We start from the raw sequence: 25,176 nt of genomic DNA, 5'->3' as shown, positions 1-25,176 counted from the left end.
CCGACCCTTTGCCTTTGCTGGAAAACAATCCCTGATGCTTTTCCTGCTTTTATCTTTCCAGGGGCCTCCTGGTGTGCGTGGATTACCTGGGCCCCCAGGACCCCCAGGTCGTGTAGTTTTCATTAAAGGAGTAAGTCCATCCACATTTGTCATCTCATTTGGCTCTATCCAAATTGGAAAAAAACTAAGGGAATTTTTTAGACATTTCAATGCAGCTGCCATCTTCAGAGGCTCTGCTAGTCAGATGCTAGGGGCATCGGTTATTTGTCTTTATTTTGCTCTAGTTGTGAACTTCCCAAGGGCTTGCTACTGCTGGACACAAAGAACTCCAACGTGATAAATTATTGGTGTGATAGTTTTCAGAGCTAGAACGTTGTTTTGAAAATGCTGCTAGACAGCTAAGCGGGGATCTTTTCGAGGTTGTTGTGGAAAGCGGTGGCATTTGCAGTTTAAATGCATCAGCAGAAGCTTGCTTTGGTGAGGAGTGTGGTCTTACACTTTTATTAATATATTGCTTTTAGAAATAATTAAATAGTTACTGTATTTATTTCCCTCCAATTTCTGAACAGACAGTTTTTCCAATTTCTCCCAGGCCTCAGTGCAAGACAACAGTGAGTTATTTACAGTATCTATCCATTTTCCCTGGATAAACATATGTGCTTTATATGTTTTTTGTTCTTGTCTGTTGCTTCGTCAGCACCTGCCCTAATAACACCACATGCTGCATGAGTGCTTTCAAGGCAGGACCAAATGGTTAAGGTCACAGATAGTGGTGATGAAGTAATTATGTGCAGTGCTTTTCTTCTAGGGAAAAAAAGGGTGCCGGTACTGCATGCCCTTGTCTTAAAACACATGTCGGCAGCCTCCAAGCCACCCTTGGCCACTCTAGGTGTGGCCTGTGAAGCCCCCAGGAAGCCCCACCCCCTTTCCCCTGTTGATTCCCCCATCAGCTGCACAGTGGGGAAAGGACTCCTGTTTCTGTGCTGTGATTTAGGCTGCAGCAGGAGCCCTTGGGGGACGTGGGTTAAACCACAGAGCCTAGGACTTGCCGATCAGAAGGTCGGCGGTTTGAATCCCTGCAATGGGGTGAGCTTCCGTTGCCCGGTCCCTGCTCCTGCCAACCTAGCAGTTCGAAAGCACGTCAAAGTGCAAGTAGATACCTTCCAGCAGGAAGGTAAATGGCATTTCTGTTCGCTGCTCTGGTTCGCCAGAAGCGGCTTAGTCATGCTGGCCACATGACCTGGAAGCTGGACGCCAGCTCGCTCGGCCAATAAAGCGAGATGAGCGCCGCAACCCCAGAGTCGGCCACAACTGGACCTAATGGTCAGAGGTCCCTTTACCTTTACCTAGGAGCCCTTGGGGGCAGGGCAGGGGAAGAAGAGAATAGCAGCATGGCAACAAACCTTTTAAAGGTTTAAGCTGCATTCTCCATAAAGTACTCCCCATGTAGCCCAGGCTGCTGCAGACAATGATCTTAGCTGCATCAAGGACATACAGATTACGTGTGTGCCTTCACTGGGAGTGGAGTGGGAATGTTTAAAGTGTGCATGAGAGTGAGTGAGAGCTGGAAGAGTACATGTAGGTGCGCATGTATGTGACTGTGTAGCCACCAACCCACCACCCACTACCGTAAGCAGACCTCACAGCCAAAAAGGTTGCTTACCACTCTCTTGGCAGCACATTGTCCTTGAAAGCAGTGGAGTGAGGGACAGTGATTTGGGAGATAGTTTGTGTTTTAGTTCTCTGTTGTTAAACTTCATTTTAAAATATAATTTACTTTTACTTTTAAATACCTGTCCGTTTAAAAACACTCTGTCGAAAGGAAACATTAATGTTAACATATGCAACCCGGTACAGCAAAACAAATCCATGCACTGCCTCATCTGTATTATGTTGCCCATCAAAGTTCTGTTGATATCATTTGCTGTAGGTGCGTGGGGCTTAGTCACATCTCAGGAAAGAGCTGTAAGAAAATGGAATGTCCTGCTTCTGTCCCTGAAATCTCCAGTTAAAGATGGATTTCAGGGAGCCATATGGTACCTGCCCTATATCTTTCCCCCTTTGGGGCCAATAGCACCTTCCAAAGTGGTTCAGATTGGGAAACTAGCACCATTGGGGAAAGTATGCCAGGTGGTGTGTTTTGAAGAGAAGCATCTATCAATTTGATATAATTAGCGATAGAAGTGCAGACACAATCTCTTGTTTTAAAATTCACATTCTGATCTCAGTTGCACTGTGATGCTAAACCAGAGTAATCATAGTGGCTCAACTGGACTTCTCTAACATCACTGGATTGTCAACAATGTCAGCCTCTACCTCCTTTGGTACCCGCAACAGATCTCAGTAAATATCCCTTCAGAAATCCACAATTCACAAGCGACTCTTTGCTCATCCTGCTCAGGTCCTGCTTGCACTGCCTCAGCCTCTCCTACATTGTCCATATTTCACTGGATGTCAGGAATAGAGATGCACCCTCTCTTCCAATATGAACCAAGAAAAGGGCAACAAACTTATCTCTCTCAGCAAGTGTGGTGGTGGCTGATGTAGCTCCCTTTTTTCCATTCACATGGAGTATGTCTGCACCGTTTTGTGATCCTGTCTCTTTTCCTGCTCATTTGTTTTACCATGTCCCCACAGAAGCTAGTTTGTGACCGGCACCCACTGCACATTCTCAGAATTCCAGAAGTGCCCACTGACTCAAAAAGGCTGGCAGGGGAAATACCATGATCACAAAAAGGCTGGCAACTCATGTTCTAACCTGGCATGTAGAATTTTCTTGGAATGGCAAGAATATATGCTACATGTCAAAGACGTGTCAAAGAACATGACACTAGACAGACCCTGACCAGCTGATGTTCAGGCATTAGGGCATTAGTGCTTTGATATTCCAATACATTTTACATAAAGCAAGGCTGCTACTAACAGTGTGAGCTGTGCTTGTGTACTAGGACTAGGAGTTTCATCAAAGATGCAGCATAGAGAAATCTGCAAGGCTCTTACGTTATTTGCATTTTGAATATATTTGCTCTCTATCTGTGCAGGCAGACACCCCTCACCCTGGAAACCCAAAAGTGGCCGATGGTAAGTTTGTTGGTAATAGGACCTAGTTGTAAGTTCTAGTGATGCAATGATAGGGTTATTTTCAAAGTCCAAAATGGAGTGGGATGGTGGTGGATGATGGATTAGAGAGGTCTCTTTCTCCTCATCCCATGAATCCATTTAAGACCAGACTCCAGACCATCCTGGCTTGAGTCTAGTTGAAAATGGATTTTGATCAGGTCCCAGAGGCATGATTATTTCCAGAGAAGGATTGGAAATGAGGAAGATATCCATTCATCCATCACCAATTCAGAAGGTTTCAGCGCTGGTTAGTGACTCCAAAGCCAACGACTTCAGCTAACAGTCTGAATTACAATGAAGTTCATATGACATTGTCCCAATCCCATACTAACAACAATGTTCCAGTTTCCTAAACCTCCATGCATCAAAACTTCATGTAAATTAGGACACTGCATTATAGTGTAGTGAACAAGAAAGCCAAGGTCACAAAGTGATGGGCTCATGAATGCAGGGATCAAGCCTGAGTTTGGTTGACTGCCCTTCAAAAATGACTTCAGACAATCATTTGTGCCCTTCTGCAATCAGTATTACTTTGGCTTTTTCCCTGAGCTTATTCTCATGGGGTTTAAGATGGCTCAGTTATCTCAGAGAAAGACCTGCTGTTCTCACAATCGTTCTTCAGCTTAGTGTGGACTAGGCGCTTGCACATGAAACTGGCTTCAGAAGGATGATGGAAGTGTGTGTTTGTGACAGTATGTTTTGCTCCATGCACCTGGGCTGTGATCCTGCAAGGCAAAAGTGCTCATGAGTTCTTAGCCAGCAGTTGAAATAACTGGCATGGACCACTTAGACCCTGCCAGCATGTGGGGGCACTAATTTATTGTGTTTTAAATATATTGTAAGCTGCCTCAATAACTTTGGTTGGTAGGTGGGGTATATATATTTTCATATATATATATTGCTTCCTATATCTGTGGAGGACACTTCTCTCCACAGTCGGAGGAGGAAAGACAGCAATACAATTCAAGAAAGACGGGGAGGAGTAGGGAGAGGCAAGAGACATTTGCAGCAGTTATGCAGTCGTACCTCTGCTTACGTATCCCTCTGGATACGTAAACTTCAGTTTGCGAATGCGGCAAACCTGGAAGTGACCCCAGCCCCATGTAAATATTTTCTAGAAGCAGGTTCCTGGAGTGTAAGCGGTCCACATGTCATCAAAGGTGAAAAAGGATTTCACTGCGTGCGCATGTGCAGAAGCGCTCAATTGCACTGTGTGCATGCGCAGAAGAGCGTCTCCAGTTATGAAGTTTTCAGGATGCGGCCGGGCCTCCGGAACGGATCCTGTTCATAACCGGAGGTATCACTGTACTTTGTAGCACGCTACCCTCTTTGCTGCCTTTTGATTTGGGCCAGCCTTGGAAGGGACCAGGGTGATGCATTTTAAGGACATCACTCTAGAAATACTGGAGAGTTAAAATCTGGATAGCAAGCAAAACTTTGTGGAAGTCTGCTTTCTGTTTCTCATACTGCGGATGCCACCTGCTGTGCATTTCTGACCTGCCCCCCCCCCCGCATGTAAATATTTTCTAGAAGCAGGTTCCTGGAGTGTAAGTGGTCCACCAGTCATCAAAGGTGAAAAAGGAGACAGAGGCGCACCAGGGCCACCAGGTATTTTATGTATTATTATTATTTATTATATTTGTATACCACCCTTCATCCATAGATCACAGGGTGGTTCATAACATAAAATTACAATATAAAAAAAAATGCAAAATACATAATAAGAACAAAAACAAATCAATGATTCCAGGGTCAGTCAGAATCCCCAAGAAGCTGGCAAGGCAAAGTAAAGTAACACGTTTTATTTTCCGTTTTTCCTTCTATAAAAACACAAACAACTTCAGTCAAACCTGAAACTTCTGATTGCAATAATTTTGCCCCAAGCTGATTAGGGAATTTAACGTGTGTGTGCATGTGTTTGCTTTTAAAGGTGATGATGCATGAGAGTATGCTAGAAGGAAATCCACACCGTATCCATAAAACTGGGGAGACTAAATGTTTTTCATTACTGCTTTTGATTTAGTTTTATACAGTTTTCTTTAAAATAACCAAGCGAACATGGAGAGAGAGAAGAGTCAGGGGAATGGAGAATACAAAATTCAAGTATTTCGCCATGTTACCTTCAACAAACCAGAGACACTTCCTTTTCATAAATCCTAAGCTTTTTAAAAAAAATTGGAACAAAAGAAGGATTAGTTCTAAACATCATTGTTAACTATGGGAATGTGCAGAGGTGGATGTAAAATACCTGTAACAATGCATTTTACACACTTACACACACACACACACACACACACACACACACACACAACCCAGTTCTGCCTAATATGAATAGTAAATTTCAGTGTTTCTAGGTAATCTGGATCACTTTCTGCATAGCTGAATTCTCATTTAGACAATTTATCACCATCTTCCATGGCCTTGACTTTCTTTCTGGTATGGAAAAGTCACACATTCTTGAGGGACAGGACAGGTTTTCAAGGATTCTTGTCACATCATAAGCAAGTCTTGGAGTGGAGAAGTAAACAGGAGGAAATAGAAAAGGGCCTGTTGAGGCTAGTTTCTATAGAGACAATTTTCACCACATCTGACTATGGTTGCTAGTTGTCTTTAACAATAAACAATATCTTGATTTATGAAAAAGAAAACCCTCAGAACATCTGAATGATATGAAACAGGGAATTATGGTGGTTGTTTGTCAAGGTTGCTGCTGTTTAACTCTTTCCTTGAGGACTTGGGATTACTACTATGGCTTTAGTCTCCAGGGGAAGGAGTTAGATCTCAGTGTAAGAAATCAGAAGTGAGTGGAAAGGAGAAAGAGAACTATCTTATACCAGCTGCCCCTCTTCTCCCCAAGCCCTGCAGCTTCCAAGTTCCAGCAAGATCTCACTGGAACTCAGAAGCCACTGTGTGACGGACAGCTGAGCCAGACCAGAGTCTGGGGATGCAGGGCCTCTGAATTCCACTAGAAGGCTGGAGCCTCTCTCTGATTGGCTACCAAGACTGCTGGTCAAAGAGGGGTGGAGCCAGCACTTTGGAAGGGAGAATAAAAGGAGCCGTTTCTGACAGTGGGTTCAGATATTTTTAAGAGAGAGCTGGAGGAAAATAGCTGCAGCTAGAGAAAGGAGACTGAGCTTAGATTGGAAGATAATGTTTAGTGTCTTGTGAGAACGTTCAGACAGGAGTTAACTTAAGGGCTGAGTTTGAGCAGGAGAAGTAGGAGCTGTGAGGATACCGTCTACTTGGGTCTCATCCCAGTCAGGAGGGGAGACATCTTCTAGAAAGAGAAGATTACCAGACCAGTTAAAAGGGGTGTGGGCAGTGGCGGAGCTTCATGCTCCGGCACCAGGGGGTGGAGAGCAGGTGGGGGATGGGTAGCACGCATCCCGGGGGTGTGGTGCCCAGCCTGTGGGGGCGTGGTGCCCAGTGCAGGCGGGGGGGGGCAGCCACGATGGCACCCCGCCAGGATGGCTCTTCCTTCAACCCCCTCTTCCTCCGCCAGTGGGTGTGAAGATCGCCTGCGTCTGTAATACTATTCAAAGTACCTCAGGGGTGTCTTTGATAGAAGGTTGGGTAACTGACAGAAAGTACCACCTTCTTTAAGAACCAAAGTATTAATCTGTAATACCTATGCAGCAACTAGGCTAAGGAACTGAAGTGAAATAACTGGAAATAAGCTAAACATTTACCACCTAGCCTAGAAACCAGTAACACCTAACTGAGGAGTTATAACTGAATTAAACAACTGACATTTAAAAGAAGCTGTGTGTTTACTGCCCTGTTTAGAAGCTTGTAACATCCACTAAATTTAGTATAATTATGAATAGGTTGACTGTTTCCTGAAAGAACATTATCTCTGACACATCCTTTCTTTTATCAGCTTTGTTCTGCAAAATAAATCTTTTCTTATTTGTTCAACTTCTGCCTAAGTTTACCTTCACACAAAAAGCATACGATAACACGTGGTGGTTATATTTAGAGTATACATAGGTGGGATCCGCCGCAATTGGTAGCCAGAGCAGTTGGATCTGCTACATATTGGTGGGAAGAGTGGGATGCACTTTCACACGGCTACTTCTCCTTGCTTCTCTGGCAGTGGCAGGGGAGGGTGCAGCAGTGGCTTGTGGCAAGATCTCGCAGGACTCTTGTGAGATCTTCCCAGAACCTGGAAGCTACAGCCACAACCGCTTGTCCAGAAGTGGGGGCTGCCCCTTGGACTCCACCACCTGAGGCTGCTGCCTCACTCTGCTTCATAGATCTGTGTGGACTCAACAGAAACAGAAAATTCATAAAATTATTTCCTTTACTTTCCAGGTCCTCCTCTGCCATCAACTTATTTTAGCCAGTTAAACATCATGAAGGTAATTATTTCACGTTGACAGCTGAATTCTGCCTTAATAAAGTACCAGCACATTGTCTGGTTTTTAGAGGCAATTATTTGTGAATTTTCAGCATAATAGTTGCTACGTGCACACTGGCTGTGTTTTTCATAGAGTTTCCCCTTTCCAGTCCAAAGAGGGTACCTGTTTCTCTCAGAGACTATGCAGTGCCGTGACAGCCTGCACCTCCCCCTTGGCAGAAACATAGTGACATATCAGTGGAAGGATTTGAAGAGAAGGTATAGCCTGGCTAGCACTTATTCAAATGCTATAGATGTGTGGAGCTCCTTGGCGGCTGTAATGGTTATAGGGGTTGCTCGTGCGTAAGTTGCCGCCACTCCTGGCTAGGTTGCCTGGTTAAACCTTTTCTGTCTGGACAGCCCTTCACTTCGTGGCTGTTTCAGTCGCTAGCAGAATCCGTCAGTGGGCGTTTCTTGAACCTCTTCCAGCAAAGAAGTTCTTTGACGCCAAGTCTCCACCTACTCTCCCTGCGCGGAAGTCTTCTGCGCAGGGTGGGTGTGGGTAGCGGAGGACCCGTGCTCTCCCCACTGGTCTCCGGCGAGGAGTCCTGGAGCCCTCTCGCCGATTTCCCCCATCTGCCCCCCTTTATCCCTGGTGTTACGCTGATTTCCTTCCCCAGCCAATGAGCTGCCTCTCTCCCTGCTTGGCCCCTCTCCAGCATCGCTTTGGAGCCTTGCCTCCGCCTCTAGCTCCAATGGCAGTTCCCTGACAGCAGCCTACCTTGGTACCGATAACATTATATGCACCTTGACATTGATGGTGTTTGCTGTGAGATGTCTCTGCCAAGGTACAGAGATTGCTTCTCTAACTCTTCTTCATTTGTAGTCCTCTTCCCCAAACACACCACTGCTTCTCAGATGATTTAACAGACATAGATACCACATTTTTGCTTTCCTTTTCAGATGTGGTGTAGAGCAGTGGATTTGGGTAGGCAATATCTACATTCAAATCCCCACTCACTTATAGGTTGTACAGTATTGACTCTTGGGCTAACCAACCTAAACAGGGTCATTGTGAGGATTAAATAAGATGCTCCTATATGCGTTGTCTTGAGCCTGAATCATAATCTAAATCTTCAAATGGATTCCAAAGGCCCAGACCTCTGTCATTCAAAGAATGACACCGATGGAAGCAAAGGCTCAGAAAAAGCTCAATATGGAGGCCAAATGGCCGAAATATTGGGAAATTTTGGAGCAAGAAGGAGACAAATTGAAATTGCAGAGTTTTGAGAAATTAAAAGATAAAGTGCGAGATTGGCTTCACTATTATCAAATAAGGGAGGCTTACAATTTGGACAAAAAAATTGGCTTCCAGGTGAAAAAATCAAAATTGGAAACAGAACTGTTAGATCCCAAAACTAAGATACTTTCAAGAATATATAACTTGCGGTTGAAATGGAATACTCAGGATGAAACGGTTAAATCTGCTATGATTAAATGGGCACAAGATGTTGGACATAACATTATGTTTGCTGACTGGGAACAGTTGTGGACCACAGGTACGAAATTTACGGCATGTAATGCCCTAAGAGAGAATATTATGAAAATGATATATAGGTGGTACATGACACCAGTCAAGCTTGCAAAAATCTATCATTTGCCCGATAATAAATGTTGGAAATGTAAAGAAAATGAAGGTACATTCTTTCACCTTTGGTGGACGTGCCCAAAGATTAAGGCTTTCTGGGAGATGATCTATAATGAAATGAAAAAGGTATTTAAATATACCTTCCTGAAGAAACCAGAGGCCTTTCTCCTGGGCATAGTCGGCCAATTGGTGCCAAAGAAGGATAGAACTTTCTTTATGTATGCTACAACAGCAGCAAGAATACTTATTGCAAGGTATTGGAAGACACAAGATTTACCCACCCTGGAAGAGTGGCAGATGAAGGTGATGGACTATATGGAACTGGCGGAAATGACTGGCAGAATCCGAGACCAGGGAGAAGAGTTGGTGGAAGAAGATTGGAAGAAATTTAAAGACTATCTGCAGAAATATTGTAAAATTAATGAATGTTAAAATGATGTTGGATTGAAATTAAGTGGCATTAGCAACAAGGCCAATAAGAATATGTAAAAATGGACTGATAATGGATGAAAATATACAGTTATAATATGTTAAGATATAGAGTTAAGATAAATGAAAGAGGGTAAGGATTTGCTGAACTGACTATGTGAATGGGAATACAAAAAGGGGAGGTATGAGGAGGTCAAGGAAACAAGCAAATGAGCTTAAAGATATGAAAAAAACAGATTTGTTTTTAACTTTTTCTACTTATTTCTTTTTTGTATTTTGTATTTTTTTTTTATGTATTTTTGTATTTTTTGTATTTTTTCTTTTTTTGGGTCTTTTTACTCTGTTAATTTTTGCTTTTTGTAAAATCCTAATAAACATCTTATAAAAAAAAACAAAGAATGAAAATGTCTATACCTATCCACACTTATGGGACGTGGGTGGCGCTGTGGTCTAAACCACAGAGCCTAGGGTTTGCCGATCAGAAGGTCGGGGGAGCTCCCGTTGCTCAGTCCCTGCTCCTGCCAACCTAGCAGTTCAAAAGCACGCCAAAGTGCAAGTAGTACTTGCTGTCCATAATACTGTTTTATATCACCGGCAGGAAATATTTGTATTTCACAATAAATACATTGTATGTATTATTATATATTACTATTCAGTAAGTTATAGTAATACATAAATTTTCTCTGGTGGAACTAAGCCTCTGCTCTAAATTACAGTTTATTATTATTTATTAAATTTCTATACCACCCTTCCTCCAAAGATCACAGGAAGGTTTACAATATAAAAACATAAAAATACCTACTGTAATAACAAACAAAAACAATAACCCATGGCCACAATTTAAGATCTTTAAACTGCACAGTGTCCCTCCCTATACATATTTTATATAACGGTATCCCAACAAAATGTCTTCTTTCTTTCTTTCTTTCTTTCTTTCTTTCTTTCCTTTTTCCTTATTTACACATACATGGTTGAACAGGTATTATCTAAAGGGAGAAGGAAATATGCTTTAAATATATGGTGGGGATGTGACCATAATGTTTTGGTACATGAGCAAGCTTTCAGAGTTCTAGATCTACAGTACAACTGACCATTACTTCCTTCCTTTATATCAGCCCATACAAAAATATACTGCAAAGATTACTCAAGCTTTGTATCAAGTCAATAAAGTAATCTCTTAGGTTTGTACAAATGTTAGTCACATAGTATTGCTGTGACGTTACTTTGTATGCCTTCTCTTTTTAGGGTGAGAAAGGAGTCAATGGAGAAGTTGGCCTTAAAGGAGAAAAAGGAGAACCAAATGGAGGCTTTTTTATGTCAGGACCTCCAGGACTCCCAGGAAGACCAGGACCAGTGGTAAGGCTTCCTTCTGTATAATAAATGGCCCCATCATTTATTTATTAATGTATTTTTTTAAAAAATGGGACTATCTGACCCATCCTGGAATTACATGTATTTGCCTTACAGCCCACATTCCTTGTGTGGCTATTATTCAACTCAGAGTAGTCCCATTGAGATTAATAGACATGACTAACTTAGGTAAATTCATTTCAATTTGCCTATTCTGAGTAAAACCCAGTTGGAAACCACCCTATGTATGTGGAATCTTACATGCCTGATGCTCATCACCCCCTGCCCCCCAGCAACTTTTAATTCTGAGTGATAAGGAACTTTACCAGAAATATGTGCACAAGAATCTATGTTTGTGCACATCATTTAGGCATTACAGCAAATGTAAATTGTGCTGAGAGCAAGTAGCACATAATTCCGCTGCCTCTCAGTGTAGAGTTTACCTAGTTTAACAAAACATAAGCTCTGTATCTGCCCTACTTATGAGAAGGATGGTCGTGTGTCCTACTTTGCAGAGGACTGTCTGCTACCAGAAGATGTCCTCTGAAGGGAATTTAAATTTGCCGTTGACATTTAGCACCTGGACAGCAGACTGAGGGCTAATCATCTTGTCCTGCTGCTTACAGCTCTTTAGCACTCAGCCGGAGCTAATGGCAATTTGGGTCAGCTTTTCCCCGGATTACTGTTTGCTCTGACTTAGAACTAAAGAGTGGGTTTTCCCTGGGAAAGGAGCAGGGCCAGGGGACAAAACCCTTGGATCTGTGCTTCCTAGGCAGTGGCGTAGCGTGGGTTGTCAGCACCCGGGGCAAGGCAAGTAATTTGCACCCCCTAACCCGTGGATTTGCACCCCCTAACCCGTGGATTTGCGCCCCCTAACCCTAACCCCCAGATGTTGCGCCCTGTGCGGCCGGCCCCCCCTGCACCCCCCACGCTACGCCACTTTTCCTAGGCATGGGACAAGTGGAAGTATGGGCAGGCCCTGAGCTTGCTCACAGTCTTCCGCACTATGGTGAGAGGTATCACATTAATATGTATTTAAATTATAATAATTATTTCTAAATCTGCATCTACCCATACAAATCAACACGTGCAAACTGGCATCCTCTTCGGTGATAATGAATAAGATGCCACCCTCCATAAAATCTCATTTTTGCAACTCTGGCATAAAAGGTAAAGGTAATGGACCCCTGACATTTAAGTCCAGCTGCGAACGACTCTGGGGTTACAGCGCTCATCTCGCTTTACTGGCCGAGGGAGCCAACATTTGTCCGCAGACAGTTTTTCTGGGTCATGTAGCCAGCATGACTAAGCCGCTTCTGGCGAAACCAGACCAGCACATGGAAACGCTGTTTACCTTCCCTCAGAGCGGTACTTATTTATCTACTTGCACTTTGACATGCTTTCGAACTGCTAGGTTGGCAGGAGCTGGAACCGAACATAGGGAGCTCACCCCGTCGCGGGGATTCAAACCACTGACCTTCCGATTGACAAGCCCAAGAGGCTCAGTGGTTTAGACCACAGCGCCACTCATTAAAATGGTGAAACTTTGCATGGGCTGCACGACTTCAGACTCCAGATGGATGTGATGGAACATACTTCTGTAATAATAATAATAATAATAATAATAATAATAATAATAATAATAATAATTTATTATTTATACCCCGCCCATCTGGCTGGGCCTCCCCAGCCACTCTGGGCGGCTTCCATAGAAACCAAAAATACAGTAAAATATCACACGTTAAAAACTTCCCTGAACAGGGCTGCCTTAAGATGTCTTCTGAATGTCAAGTAGTTGTTTATCGCTTTGACATCTGCTGGAAGGGCGTTCCACAGGGCGGGCGCCACTACCGAGAAGGCCCTCTGCCTGGTTCCCTGTTAGCTTTGCTTCTCGCAATGAGGGAACCGCCAGAAGGCCCTCGGCGCTGGACCTCAGCGTCCGGGCAGAATGATGGGGGTGGAGACGCTCCTTCAGGTATACTGGACCGAGGCCGTTTAGGGCTTTAAAGGTCAGCACCAAGACTTTGAATTGTGCTCGGTAACGTACTGGGAGCCAATGTAGGTCTTTCAAGACCGGTGTTATATGGTCTTGGCGGCCGCCCCCAGTCACCAGTCTAGCTGCCGCATTCTGGATTAGTTGTAGTTTCCGGGTCACCTTCAAAGGTAGCCCCACGTAGAGCACATTGCAGTAGTCCAAGCGATAGATAACTAGAGCATGTACCACTCTGGCGAGACAGTCCGCAGGCAGATAGGGTCTCAGCCTACGTACCAGATGGAGCTGGTAAACAGCTGCCCTGGACACAGATTTGACCTGTGCCTCCATGGACAGCTGTGAGTCCATTCTGTAATGCTATAGAATGAGGTTTGACACATAAAAGCCCCCAAAATGTTCTGACTTTTATGGACATAGGTGCCTACTGCAGGTATCAGCGCTATTCCTCAGGCTGTTGCAGCTGCAACATTTACTGTAATAATCCCTTGAGGAGATTGGTTTACTGAAGTGTTTTCTTTAATAGGGACCAAAAGGAGACACAGTGATTGGGCCTAGAGGCCCCCCTGGGGTACCTGGACTACCTGGCCCTCCTGGGTTTGGACCAGTTGGACCTCCTGGCCCACCAGGACCTCCTGGCCCACCAGGGCCTCCATCAATATATGGCTCAGGTAGGTCACATAGATGTCTCCTTTCTGCCTGGTGCACTTGTGTGGACATGAACATGAATTGGCATAAATATTTGCCTCCCAAGCAGACAGCTTTCTTTGCTTATGCATATTTTACCTCTGCACTTGCTGGCTGAATTGTGGAGGGGGGAAAGGGCCTGGATCCAAGAATGATACAGCTAGTTCCAAATTCTAAAAACCAAGGTGTTTCACCAAACGTCTAGTCTGGCTCTATTTGTCAGTTCATATCTGTTCTTTCCCAGAGACTGCTGATGCCAAAACACCAGTCACTAACCACCACCTGCTTTATAGCTTAATCCAAAGCAACCTGCACCAGGCCTAGAGCTAAAATCTCCTGATGAAAATATTCGAGGCAACTCAAAGGGCTTGTATGTTGTAAACCAACAACTGTTAACTTGTAGGCGGTGTTAACTTGTAGGTACTGCTGCTGCCGGCATCTTTCAGACAGGCAGTAATATAGTCAGTTTCTTTAAAGGAGATAATAATATATACCATGGTTTTCTTTTATTTAAGCAGCAGCTGTTCCAGGCCCACCAGGACCTCCTGGAGAACCTGGATTACCTGGGACCAGGAACTTGGTAAGAACATGTATCTGTCTCTTTAAGAGCTTCCTAAAACTTTCAGTGCAGTAGAAATATTAATTCAGACAAAAACAAGTTAGACTGACCGTGGGTATGAGCCTCTTCAGTTGCTTGGTGGTCCCAACATGATAATCTACAAGGACAAACAGGGTTGATAGTAGGCTTGCAACTCAGCAGGGATTGTTGGTGATTTGTGGAAGTCAGTCTTCAGAGATTTCCTGCTCACAGCAGAACATCTTCATTCAGAGTCTCCAGTTGAGGGAAAAACTCCTCCCCTGCATGGTTCAAAGTAACAAAGTGTTTATTGTCTCTCAACACAAGACTACTAACCACTACTACCCATAGCTGTCAACTTTTCCCTTTTCTTGCGAGGAATCCTACTCGGAATAAGGAAATTTCCCTTTAAAAAAGGGAAACGTTGACAGCTTTGCTACTACCTGCTCCATAAAGGTCTTTGAAGTAAAAATACGTATTACAGAGAGATTCGATAACACTATCCCCGTGCTAGCTAAACCTGCAGTGTAAAACCCAGTCTCTACCCCTGACTCTCACAGATTCAGAGTCAGGCCCTGGCAGCAAACAGGACAGGACAGAACCATAATGAAAGCAATGCCCTAGAGAGTATTATACCTATCTCTCTTTAAACAAAAGAGGTTTAAAGATGTTCTCAAGGCAAATCTTTAAAAATGTAGTATAGGCATTGATAACTGGGAAACACTGGCCTGCGAGCACTGCAATTGGAGAACAGCCTTTACCAAAGGTGTCGTGGACTTTGAAGAAGCACAAATTCAGGGCAAAAAGGAGAAACGAGCTAAGAGGAAGGCACATTTGGCAAACCCTCACCCTGATCAACTCCCACCTGGAAACCTATGTCCCCACTGTGGAAGGATGTGTGGATCCAGAATTGACCTCCACAGTCACTTACGGACACACTGTTAAGACCATATTCATGGAAGACAATCTTACTCTGCTGTGAGTGATCGCCAAAGGTGGGGGAAGAGAGACCCATCTCTACACATAGACACATTGCCTGAACCAATGGGAGAGTGAATGATTCAGCAAGTCCTACACTCGACCCTGCTGCTGTTGCTATGCTAGCCCAGTGCACCTGACACATTTACAGACATGAGGGATATGCTCCTCAAGACACGACTCATTGTTCACATTACGCCAACAGTGATTACACAACAACATTGTCGCATGAAGCACTGTCAGTGAAGAGCGGCTTATACATTTCATTTGCAATCTCTGCTAATGTAACGGTTCAAGAAATACATGCTGCAATCATGCAGATTGTGGCAGCTGTGTGTACTGAGGTTCTGCCAGTTCATACAACCAGTCCTTCCATGTTGCAAGTTCACAGTATGCTTCCTCAATCGCATTGGGACTGCTAAACATCTGATCTGGAAATACGTAATTTTCCATCTAAGAAGAATCAAAGGAACATATAAGTTGGGTGACTTTTTGTTCTTTAAAGAAGCATATGATTCAAATATCTACAAGGGGTGAAACATCCTATTTTTCAAGAAATGACAAAGTAGATGATTTAATATTTTATTCAACAGCATAAAAACCTGTCAGGTTTCAAGATGATCTTCAAAGGTCCTGCTCTTTGGCCCACCATTGTGATCTGTTAGATTAGGAGGTACCAGAAACCAGGTGTTTTTGGTGGTGATCCACATCTTTGAAATTTGATGTGCTGGTTCTTGAGTTTATTTGCTGCTGCACATATAATTCAGATGATTGCTCAGTAAACTGTTTCTGTGATTTTGCAGAAGTTTTTGTCCACCTTCAGAGAATTATGAAAAGATAGAAATATATCATATTAATCAATTAATATTGAGTCTGGGGTTTCTTCCTAAGGAAACTGTCGATCTGAATTCCTCTAAAATGTGTTGGTATTTTCAGGGGAGGCTGAGCTCCATAACATAAATGAGCATAATTGTTCTCCTTCAGGTATAGAAGGCTCAGACATTCATACCACTCTCCAATGAGAATAGATGCATAATGTAGGCAGTTTTGAAGCACCATTTGCCCTTTAAAAAATAAGTTTTAGATATGTGCTTGTAAGAGCAAATATTCCCCGACTCATTTGGTAAATAATAATTTTTCTGTTCTATTAAACTGCAGTATCTTGTGATAATTAATGTTGCATTTCCTCCGTGATGGTCACAGATTTCAGTTTCCGAGAAATATACGCAGATACAATAAAATATGCCAGTTGTTCATTCAAAAGAAATCTGCATGAATTGTGTAAATATTAATTCTTAGCCTTCATAATAAACAGATCTTGGTTTTTTCATGAACTATTACATATCTTACATTTTAATTAACCTCCTATTTCCTGTTTGTGTGATTTTATGAACTGGATTTAGAACTTTTCTTTAAAATACCCTCAAGCCTAAGGCTGTTCATGTACAGAGTTATGCGATTTTCCTGCAGTCATACATGCTGTTTCCTCTTGTGAGACTTATTTACATTATTGGGTATGTATGTGTCATGAGGGATGCGGGTGGCACTGTGGGTTAAACCACAGAGCCTAGGACTTGCTGATCAGAAGGTCGGCGGTTCGAATCCCCGCGACGGGGTGAGCTCCCGTTGCTCGGTCCCTGCTCCTGCCAACCTAGCAGTTCGAAAGCACGTCAAAGTGCAAGTAGATAAATAGGTACCGCTCCGGCGGGAAGGTAAACGGCGTTTCCGTGCGCTGCTCTGGTTTGCCAGAAGCGGCTTAGTCATGCTGGCCACATGACCTGGAAGCTGTATGCCGGCTCCCTCGGCCTATATAGCGAGATGAATGCCGCAGCCCCAGAGTCGGTCACGACTGGACCTAATGGCCAGGGGTCCCTTTACCTTTACCTTTATGTGTCCTGAACTAAACAGTAAAAAATGATCTTTAAAATCCAGGGTAGCTACTCTTTAGTCTTCCTGCCAAACATTCATCTCTTCATCTGGAAAGGTTGCAAACTTCCAGCATTACAGATAAAACAAAAACTAAACTAAGCTGAAGGACAGCATTATTCTTGTTGTCAGTTCAGTCCCATCACTTGCAATCTTTAAGGGTGACCTTTGATTTTAGTGTAGCTGTAACACATCCACAGCCTTGTGACTGTGGTTTAATATATTCTCTAACCTTGTTTCAAAAGCTAGGAAGAGGACAAAGGAGACATATCATTGTATATGAATATATGATGCTGCCATATTCCTGGGGCAGACTGTTGATTCTCCCAATATTGCCAGCAGTTCTCAAGCAGGCCTACATATTTCCTTTTAACTAGAGCTTGAACCTAGGAGCTTACACATGCAAAGGAGGTGCTCTACTACTTTGCCCCTATTCTTCCTTCCCTTTGTGTTCCAGTAGCATGGTGTGTACGTAAACACACACAAATATTTTCAGAGAATCCTTCGGAAAAACAATCTCTCAAAGGACCTGTGTTGATACCATTGTACTGTTGAGAGTGTATTAACTTATGTCTGTGTGTGTGGTTTGGGAGCTGCACGGTCAGGGAAAAAACAATGCTGTCCAGGGTTGTAAAGACTGCGGAGAGAATAATTGGGTGCACTCTTCCCACCTTGGATCAAATCTATGCTTCCAGGTGCCGTAAGAAAGCTGCAGAGATAGCACAGGATAGTGCGCACCCCGGAAATGATCTCTTTCAGCTTCTGCCTTCTGGAAGAAGGTACAGGGTTATAAAGACTAGGACTAGCTGCCTGAGAAACAGTTTATATCCAAATGCAATTTTGGTTTTAAATGCAGTGTAAGGACACGGGTGGTGCTGTGGGTTAAACCACAGAGCCTAGGACTTGCCAATCAGAAGGTTGGCGTTTCGAATCCCCACGACGGGGTGAGCTCCCATTGCTCGGTCCCTGCTCCTGCCAACCTAGCAGTTCGAAAGCATGTCAAAGTGCAAGTAGATAAATAGGTACCGCTCCGGCGGGAAGGTAAACGGTGTTTCCATGCGCTGCTCTGGTTCGCCAGAAGCGGCTTAGTCATGCTGGCCACATGACCCGGAAGCTGTACACCGGCTCCCTCAGCCAATAAAGCGAGATGAGCGCCGCAACCCCAGAGTCAGTCACGACTGGACCTAATGGTCAGGGGTCCCTTTACCTTTAAGGAGTCTCTATGGGAGTGTATTGTATTTTAAAAATGGGGTATCAGAGTTTTTAGGGGGCTAACCAGGTTGGGATAGCTGTGATAGCATGCTTGTTGGTTTTGAATGTCTTATGTAGATTTTTTTTTCTTCAGTTTCATTGTTCTGTATGGGACAATGACAATAAAGATTATCGTATCGTATCGTATCATATCGTAAACACATACACAGCTCATGTCATTCAACAGCAGCAGGCTAGGTCTAGGAGACTGAGAAAGATTATTGTTTCCCATAGATAGATAGATAGATAGATAGATAGATAGATAGATAGATGATAGACTTTTCTGACTTGCATTGGCTCTCGAGGGATTTTCACAGTGCTGGTCCCTGACACCATTTACAGAAACTGGAGGTATGATTGACCCTGCAACCTTATACACATAGAGCAAGCACTTCTTCACTGAGCTACTGCCTCTGCTATTACAAATAGCCTCTGTGACTAATTATTCATAACTCTTAGGTTCTGCTTTCTTAAAAAAAAAAATCCTTTCATGAACTCTTGGTCATTTCTTGTCCAGATAAAAAGTACATTCTCATAGGCTATTGTTTTTATTTGCGCAATTAATGCTTTTATCTTGACAGGTCACAAGGTTTAGAAATGTTGACACTATGCTACAAAAGGTCCACTTAGTGTCCGAAGGCACATTGATCTACCTCAGCGAAACCAGTGAGGTGTTTATTCGTACTCAAGGAGGATGGAAGAAATTGCAGGTAACAGTTGGTTTGGGGATAGGCAACTCATCTTCTGTTCAAGATTTGTCACCTGCTTTGTTTTTTGAAAGGAATGTTTCAGAACTGAGATTACCCCTGAGTGGGGAAAATATTTCTTTCATTTAAAGTTCATCACTGCTTCTGTCCTTCTTTCAATTTCATTTTATGTTTTACTCCAGCTTGGTGAACTGATTCCTATTCCTGCTGACAGCCCCCCACCTCCAGCAATTTCAAGTCCAGTAAGTATTAAAACACCTTTCTGATTGAGAAGTGCTGTATCAAATGCTGACAGAGACCATATGTAATGGGACATGAGTACAGGACCTCTAAGAGCTCCAGTCTCTCCTTGTTCGTGGTAATATGTAATATGATAGTCAGCTGAATGAGGAGTTTATGAAACATTACCTTCTATCCCCTGTGAAGAATTAATGATGGTAGTTGTTGGGCAGATCATGTGTACATATATCTTTGTATTTGTCCATAAATTGCAGTTATACTAGTTTTGATGGTTGTTGACAACTGCTGGATAGAAGTATCATTAGGTCTGAAGACAGGTGTAACATTCTAAGAGCATATAGAGCAGTCTGATAGCTGCTCCGCTGCTCCATAAACAATGTTTTTTCTGGAGGAAAATTAGTTTTTCCGGTTTATTATTCTTATTTATTAAATTTATATTTCATCCAAAGGTCACAAAGCAGTTTACAGGTTCTAGAACATTTCAGTTTGAATATGAAAAACCCTGTTATGGTGAGCATATTTTGGCTGGCATATCTACCAACAGTTTTGTGTTTCATTTTTAAACGTTAGTGATTTCTTTAAAAAATAAATAATAAAAATCAGCAAGACACCTTCCCCAATACACGAGAGCAGGAACAAGTCTGAGGGTTGGGATTTACTTAAGTAATATATATGTCTGTCATAAGAGCTGCAAAGCCAAGCTCAGGTTATGGCTCATTAACTCACACTGAGTGCTCTTAAAACCTTACGTCTGTCTCTACCCTTGTTTTCTCTCGTTCTAATGCTTTATTTTGTTGTGTGTTAAACTAATAGGGATTTCAACCCCTTCCAGCACCAATCCCAGCTTCAAATACTGACGGCCGAAGGCCAAGTGTAAGTAGGAGGCTTGTTTTGTGCTGTTTTGGGTGGTTTAGCTGCTCTGTTTGTAGATAAAGGGTGTGTTTGCCCCATCTCTCTTCCCATGGTACATCCTACGAAACGTTGCTGTGGCACATGGGTGCAGTCTCTAGTTGGCCTTTGGCTTTCTGGCTTGGCTGCAGGAAAGTCAATTCCTCTTAAAAGTTCACTTCCACATGATTTTAATTTTAATTTGTATACATTTTAACTATAAGTAAATCCTCAAAGAGGTTGGCAAAGAATATAAAAACATACAGGGAAATGGTCTGTACAATCCACCTGACGTGCCCTGCTGTGACATTAATGCAGCACAGCCATAACTAATCACTGCTAGAGGCTTAATTACCACTACAACCCCAAGCTCCTCCATCCTTTATTCCGCAGCTTCATCTGGTGGCCTTGAACACCCCATTTTCTGGTGACATGCGAGCTGACTACCAGTGCTTTCAACAAGCTCGGGCTGCTGGTTTGCTCTCAACATACAGAGCTTTCTTGTCTTCCCATCTGCAAGATCTCTTGACGGTGGTCAGGAAAGCTGACCGGTATCATGTGCCTATAGTTAATCTTAAGGTAAGATTTTATTTTGTCTGCTTTGCTTTATAAAACTCGTCCCTATAAGAATGTGCCATGCACTGGAAATACACTGATAGATCTGGTGTAAGCAGAAAAAACCATCCTGCTGATCCTAGACTTGTAGCCCACGTTTCCTTTAACTATGCCCATTTAGCACCACTTTCCTCCACCTTTGGTTGCGCCCATTCATTCATTAATGAAGGAGAATATCTGCTTGTACAGAGCATTTTCACAACTGAGCCACTGTCACCACACACCAAGGGAACTGAATACTTGATTTTTCCTCCATAGCTGTGGGCTGTTAAGGAAACAGGAGTGTTTTTCAGGTGGTGATCTGGCAACTCTTTGGTCTCTCTGTACTCTGCATGGTGGTAGAATTTCAAAGAGTTAAAAAACAGAGGCAGGCAAGACAGATGTGAAACAACTGAGGGGAAAACAACTTGGTCAGGGCAGGGGCAATTTCACTTCTGAAAGCTGGCTTCCTTTCTTTCCTGTAGGGAGAAACATTGTTCAGTAACTGGGAGTCAATATTCTCTGGCAATGGGGGACAGTTTGACCCCCGGATTCCAATATACTCCTTTGATGGTAGGGATGTCATGACAGATCCAGCTTGGTAAGTTCACAGTCATTTACACAGTTTCGGGTGTTACCATGTGTTATGTGAAATATTAGCCCAATGTTTTAACAAGATCACTCTGCAAGTATGCTTCTGGACATATTTAAAATTCCCCTGAACTCTAGGAGCAGCCAGGGGAGAATTAATAACTTCCTTCTTCAGGGCCAAAACTATGCATCTGAGCAAGGTGCAAAAACTAGGCCTAAGTTGAACAGTAAAAACAGAAGGGAAAGTGAACTCTTTTGCCCACCCGCCATGTCCCCTGCACTTTACTGAATAAAATTAAGTTAATTTATGTCAAACGTGGAACTAGCCATACACATGGAATTATTTTTCCAAGAAATATTACTAAAGCATTCCTCTAACTTCAGGCCTCAGAAAGTTGTCTGGCATGGTTCAAGTTCAAATGGAATACGACTCATTAGCAACTACTGCGAAGCCTGGAGGACAGCGGATCTGGCCGTCATGGGACAAGCCTCACCCTTGAAGTCTGGGAAGTTATTGGATCAAAAGGCATATAGCTGTAGCAACAGGTTCATCACTCTTTGCATTGAAAACAGTTATGTCTCAGACATATGAAGGAAACAAGTCCCCTTCCCACTCCCAATATAAATTTAAAGTTTATTAAAGAAATGTTGCCACTGACATATAATTTTTAAATTATGTAAATATTGTACTGTAATTGCATACTTTTTAAAAAAAGAAAAGAAAAGAAAAACCTAACCAAAGAAAGCATACCTCAGTGCAGAATCATATTCCAAGATGGTGAAATTCATTCTTCTGAAACATTTCAACCCATGTAGAAACTGTGTAGATCAGCTGGGCTGAACAACCACACAGAAGTGCCTGGGCAATATGGGACTGGTCCCTATTATAAGCCTGCTTGGGGCAGTTACTGAAAAGTTTGGTTGGAGATACCAGGTATAGTATGCAAACAAGAGGGACCATTGTATGTTGTTCCAGTGTGGCTAGAACAATTGTCTCTAGTACGGAAGGGGCAGAATAACTATTGCAGATGTAAGGTTCCATAAACCTTTCTGCTGGGTAAAAAGCCATTGAACATCACTGTCTCATTAGCTTCACGTTCCATCTGCCCTAGGCGGCCTACCACAATACTAGGCTGAAAACTGATTCTCAAACATCCCTCTCAGTTTCAAAAGTAGGTTGCTACACATCATAGGAAACAGCTGTTTGAGAAGCACGCGTTCACACCCCTCTTTTATGGAACAAACTGCATAGTTCTAAGAAACTTGGCACACAGAAGCCCATGGTTTGGAAGACTGGAACCCTACAAAGCAGTTTGCCTAACATCTTCCTTTGGGTAGGAAACAAGTTTGAATGTAACTGACCTTGGATTAAGCCATCTCTCCCTCCCCCATCGTTGCATGAGGTCAGCACAAGGAATATGAATTTCACCCCTATGGAAATGTAATTTGATGCATATTTTGGTGCTACTGTGGTCTTGAAAAAACCCCTGAACTGTGCTGAAAGGTCATTATAATAGTGCTAAATAGCTGATTCCCCAAAGGGCACGTAGAAAGCTTCTGTTTGGAACCTTGCACCATTCAAAGCGCCTCTCCCAAAGCCTGGAGGAACTTCAGGAGGCATCCAATGCAATACAAAGAACTTGGAAAGAGAAAACAGAAAAACATGAAGTGTCTGTGGAATCACGTGGGATCCCAACCGTTACTGTGTATAGTACTGGCAAAACTGTCCGTAGCTAATTTGATTGAAAGGCAGCATAATGTGTTTACATCTCTCATTTCAGTTTGGAGAAAGTTGCCTTCCTATAGCTACAGGAATTGTCAAAAGCAACGACAGGCAGGTGTCATGTTTTCTTTCAGATAGATATTGGATCATTATTCCATGTTAAGTGAAATGCAGACTTGCTGCTTTTCCTCTCCTCACCTCTTCCCCTTCATTTGTTCAGTTTTCCGTTGGAACTAAATTGTAGCTTTTAGGAATTGTTAATGAACTACATGATGACCCTCACAAAAAACAGTATTCCAATCATGCTGTAAACATTTTGGTTCTATATGGTCTCACAGTATATTGTATAAGAAGCTATGCACTTAAAATTGTCATAATGTAACACTATAACGGCAGGCAATAATTACTGTTTTGAAACATAAGCTAGTAGCTCTACTCTTTAGTGATCTCTATGACTCGTTTGCCATCAAATCAGTTATTTAATAGCTAGCTGTAAGTCAAAAGCTGTTTTCTTCCAGAGTCCTTATCATTGTAACCAATGTTGTTTTTATATGATGTAAAAATGTGAAATCCAGTTCTATTTTTCCATTTTAATTAATATAAAAGCATATTTCCCACTGTCTGGGCTGAGTACTTGTGTTTCCCTGTATAAATATCTTCATCATATTGGTTAAGGAATATTTGAGAAAGAAAAGCAGACAAAAATAATACCAAATTATTCCACAATCGTGTTTAATACCAGATAATTTCACAGTCTTGTATATAATGAGAAAAGATTTTAGATCGCTTCAAATGTGAATTGAGTGAAGTGTGTATCTCCTAGTGTTGGTCACACTGCTAACTGGCTCCACCACTCAGTGATGTAGACTGTCTGCATCAAGAGTCTATGAGTTGAGGAGCTGCTGCCAGCTATGGTTTGTTGATATGGAAGAAGTCCAGGGAGCAGGGCCAGTGCCTCATATGGGTTTGAGCACAGAAGCATAGAATTGTTGACTTGGAAAGGACCCCAGGGGTCATTTAGTCCAACCCCCTGCATAACAGAGTTACTACATGTCCTAACAAAACTTGTAGAGCATATTAATATGTACATGTTGATGCATAAAACAACATCCTGGCCACAAATAATGTATAGGGGCAGTTAATGTGTAGAAGCAGTGGTACAGCTGCTCCTAAAGAAACCTGCTCTAGACCTCTTAGACTACAACTATTGACCAGTCGCAAATACCCCCTTTGAGGGGCAGGTGGTGAAGAGGGGGCAGCAGCAAACATTGTTGGATTATTATTATTATTATTATTATTATTATTATTATTATTATTATTAAATTTTCTATATCACCCTTCATCTGAAGATTACAGGGTGGTTTACAATGTAAAAACACAAAAATGCATACCATAAAAACAAACAGAAACAATACCAGTCTGGGTTCAGGCCTGGCCATGGGACTAAGTCAGCCTTGGCTGCCCTAATGGATAACCTTTACAGAGAGAGGGGCGGAGGGAATGTGAGCTTTCTTTTGCATCTTGATCTCTCTTCAGCCTTTTTGTACCATTTACCATGTTATCCTCCCCTACCAGCTCTGGAAATTGGGAGCACTGTAATACAGTAGTTCTGATCCTACCTTTGGGACAGTGTCCAGAGAGTAGCATTGGGGGAATGCTTTTCAGCCCCCTAGTAGCTATGTTATGGGGTGGTGCAGTTCACTATCTTATCTCCAGTGCTATAAACTTAAAAACTATGTCAAATAAGTTTTGGAGTGTTTCAACAACAACAGTAATTTATTTACCAGTTATATTTTAAAGAAAAAATATCAAAGCAGTTTACAACACATCAAAATATAAAGTATACATTCAAAGCAACACAATTAACAGGAAACTAAAATATTATCCTTAACATTTCAGAAGACAACATTACTAAAGGAAGTCAAATATAAAATGCACATTTAAAACAGTATAATGAACAAGAGAATAAAATATTATCCCTTCCAATCAGGATTCAGGCCGTGCTGGTCAAGGATCTCTGATGGGCTAGGGAGATTTCAGTCCAGCCCCGTACAATGCAGGAACCTAAGTTAAAGGATACATGACAGAGGCCCATCCAACCTCTGCTTAAAAACCTTCAAGGAAGGAGAGTCTGCCAG

The 25,176-nt window shown here is 42.6% G+C and overlaps 1 protein-coding gene across 2 annotated transcripts in view; it reads left to right on the top strand.

The window, feature by feature from the left end:
* Positions 1–23,660, top strand: part of COL15A1 (collagen type XV alpha 1 chain) — a 126,437-nt gene extending 102,777 nt beyond the window's left edge. Inside the window, exons 30-43 of one of the 2 annotated variants that reach the window (XM_083582447.1) lie at positions 62–130; positions 570–611; positions 3,042–3,081; positions 4,651–4,728; positions 7,435–7,481; positions 10,782–10,892; positions 13,403–13,547; positions 14,079–14,143; positions 18,877–19,005; positions 19,185–19,244; positions 20,056–20,115; positions 20,524–20,709; positions 21,210–21,325; positions 21,700–23,660. In XM_083582447.1, the coding sequence (XP_083438573.1) occupies positions 62–130; positions 570–611; positions 3,042–3,081; positions 4,651–4,728; positions 7,435–7,481; positions 10,782–10,892; positions 13,403–13,547; positions 14,079–14,143; positions 18,877–19,005; positions 19,185–19,244; positions 20,056–20,115; positions 20,524–20,709; positions 21,210–21,325; positions 21,700–21,907 (1,356 nt within the window). In that variant the 3' untranslated portion in view covers positions 21,908–23,660. The remainder of the gene's footprint in view (positions 1–61; positions 131–569; positions 612–3,041; positions 3,082–4,650; positions 4,729–7,434; positions 7,482–10,781; positions 10,893–13,402; positions 13,548–14,078; positions 14,144–18,876; positions 19,006–19,184; positions 19,245–20,055; positions 20,116–20,523; positions 20,710–21,209; positions 21,326–21,699) is intronic. The other variant, XM_083582448.1, reaches the window with a different exon arrangement.
* The last annotated feature ends 1,516 nt before the right edge of the window (positions 23,661–25,176 follow it).

Source organism: Podarcis filfolensis, assembly GCF_964270895.1.
Source record: "Podarcis filfolensis genome assembly, chromosome: 13".
Lineage (NCBI taxonomy): Eukaryota > Metazoa > Chordata > Lepidosauria > Squamata > Lacertidae > Podarcis > Podarcis filfolensis.
The sequence above is the reverse complement of the archived record's forward strand: the minus strand, read 5'-3'. Positions and strand labels throughout refer to the sequence as shown.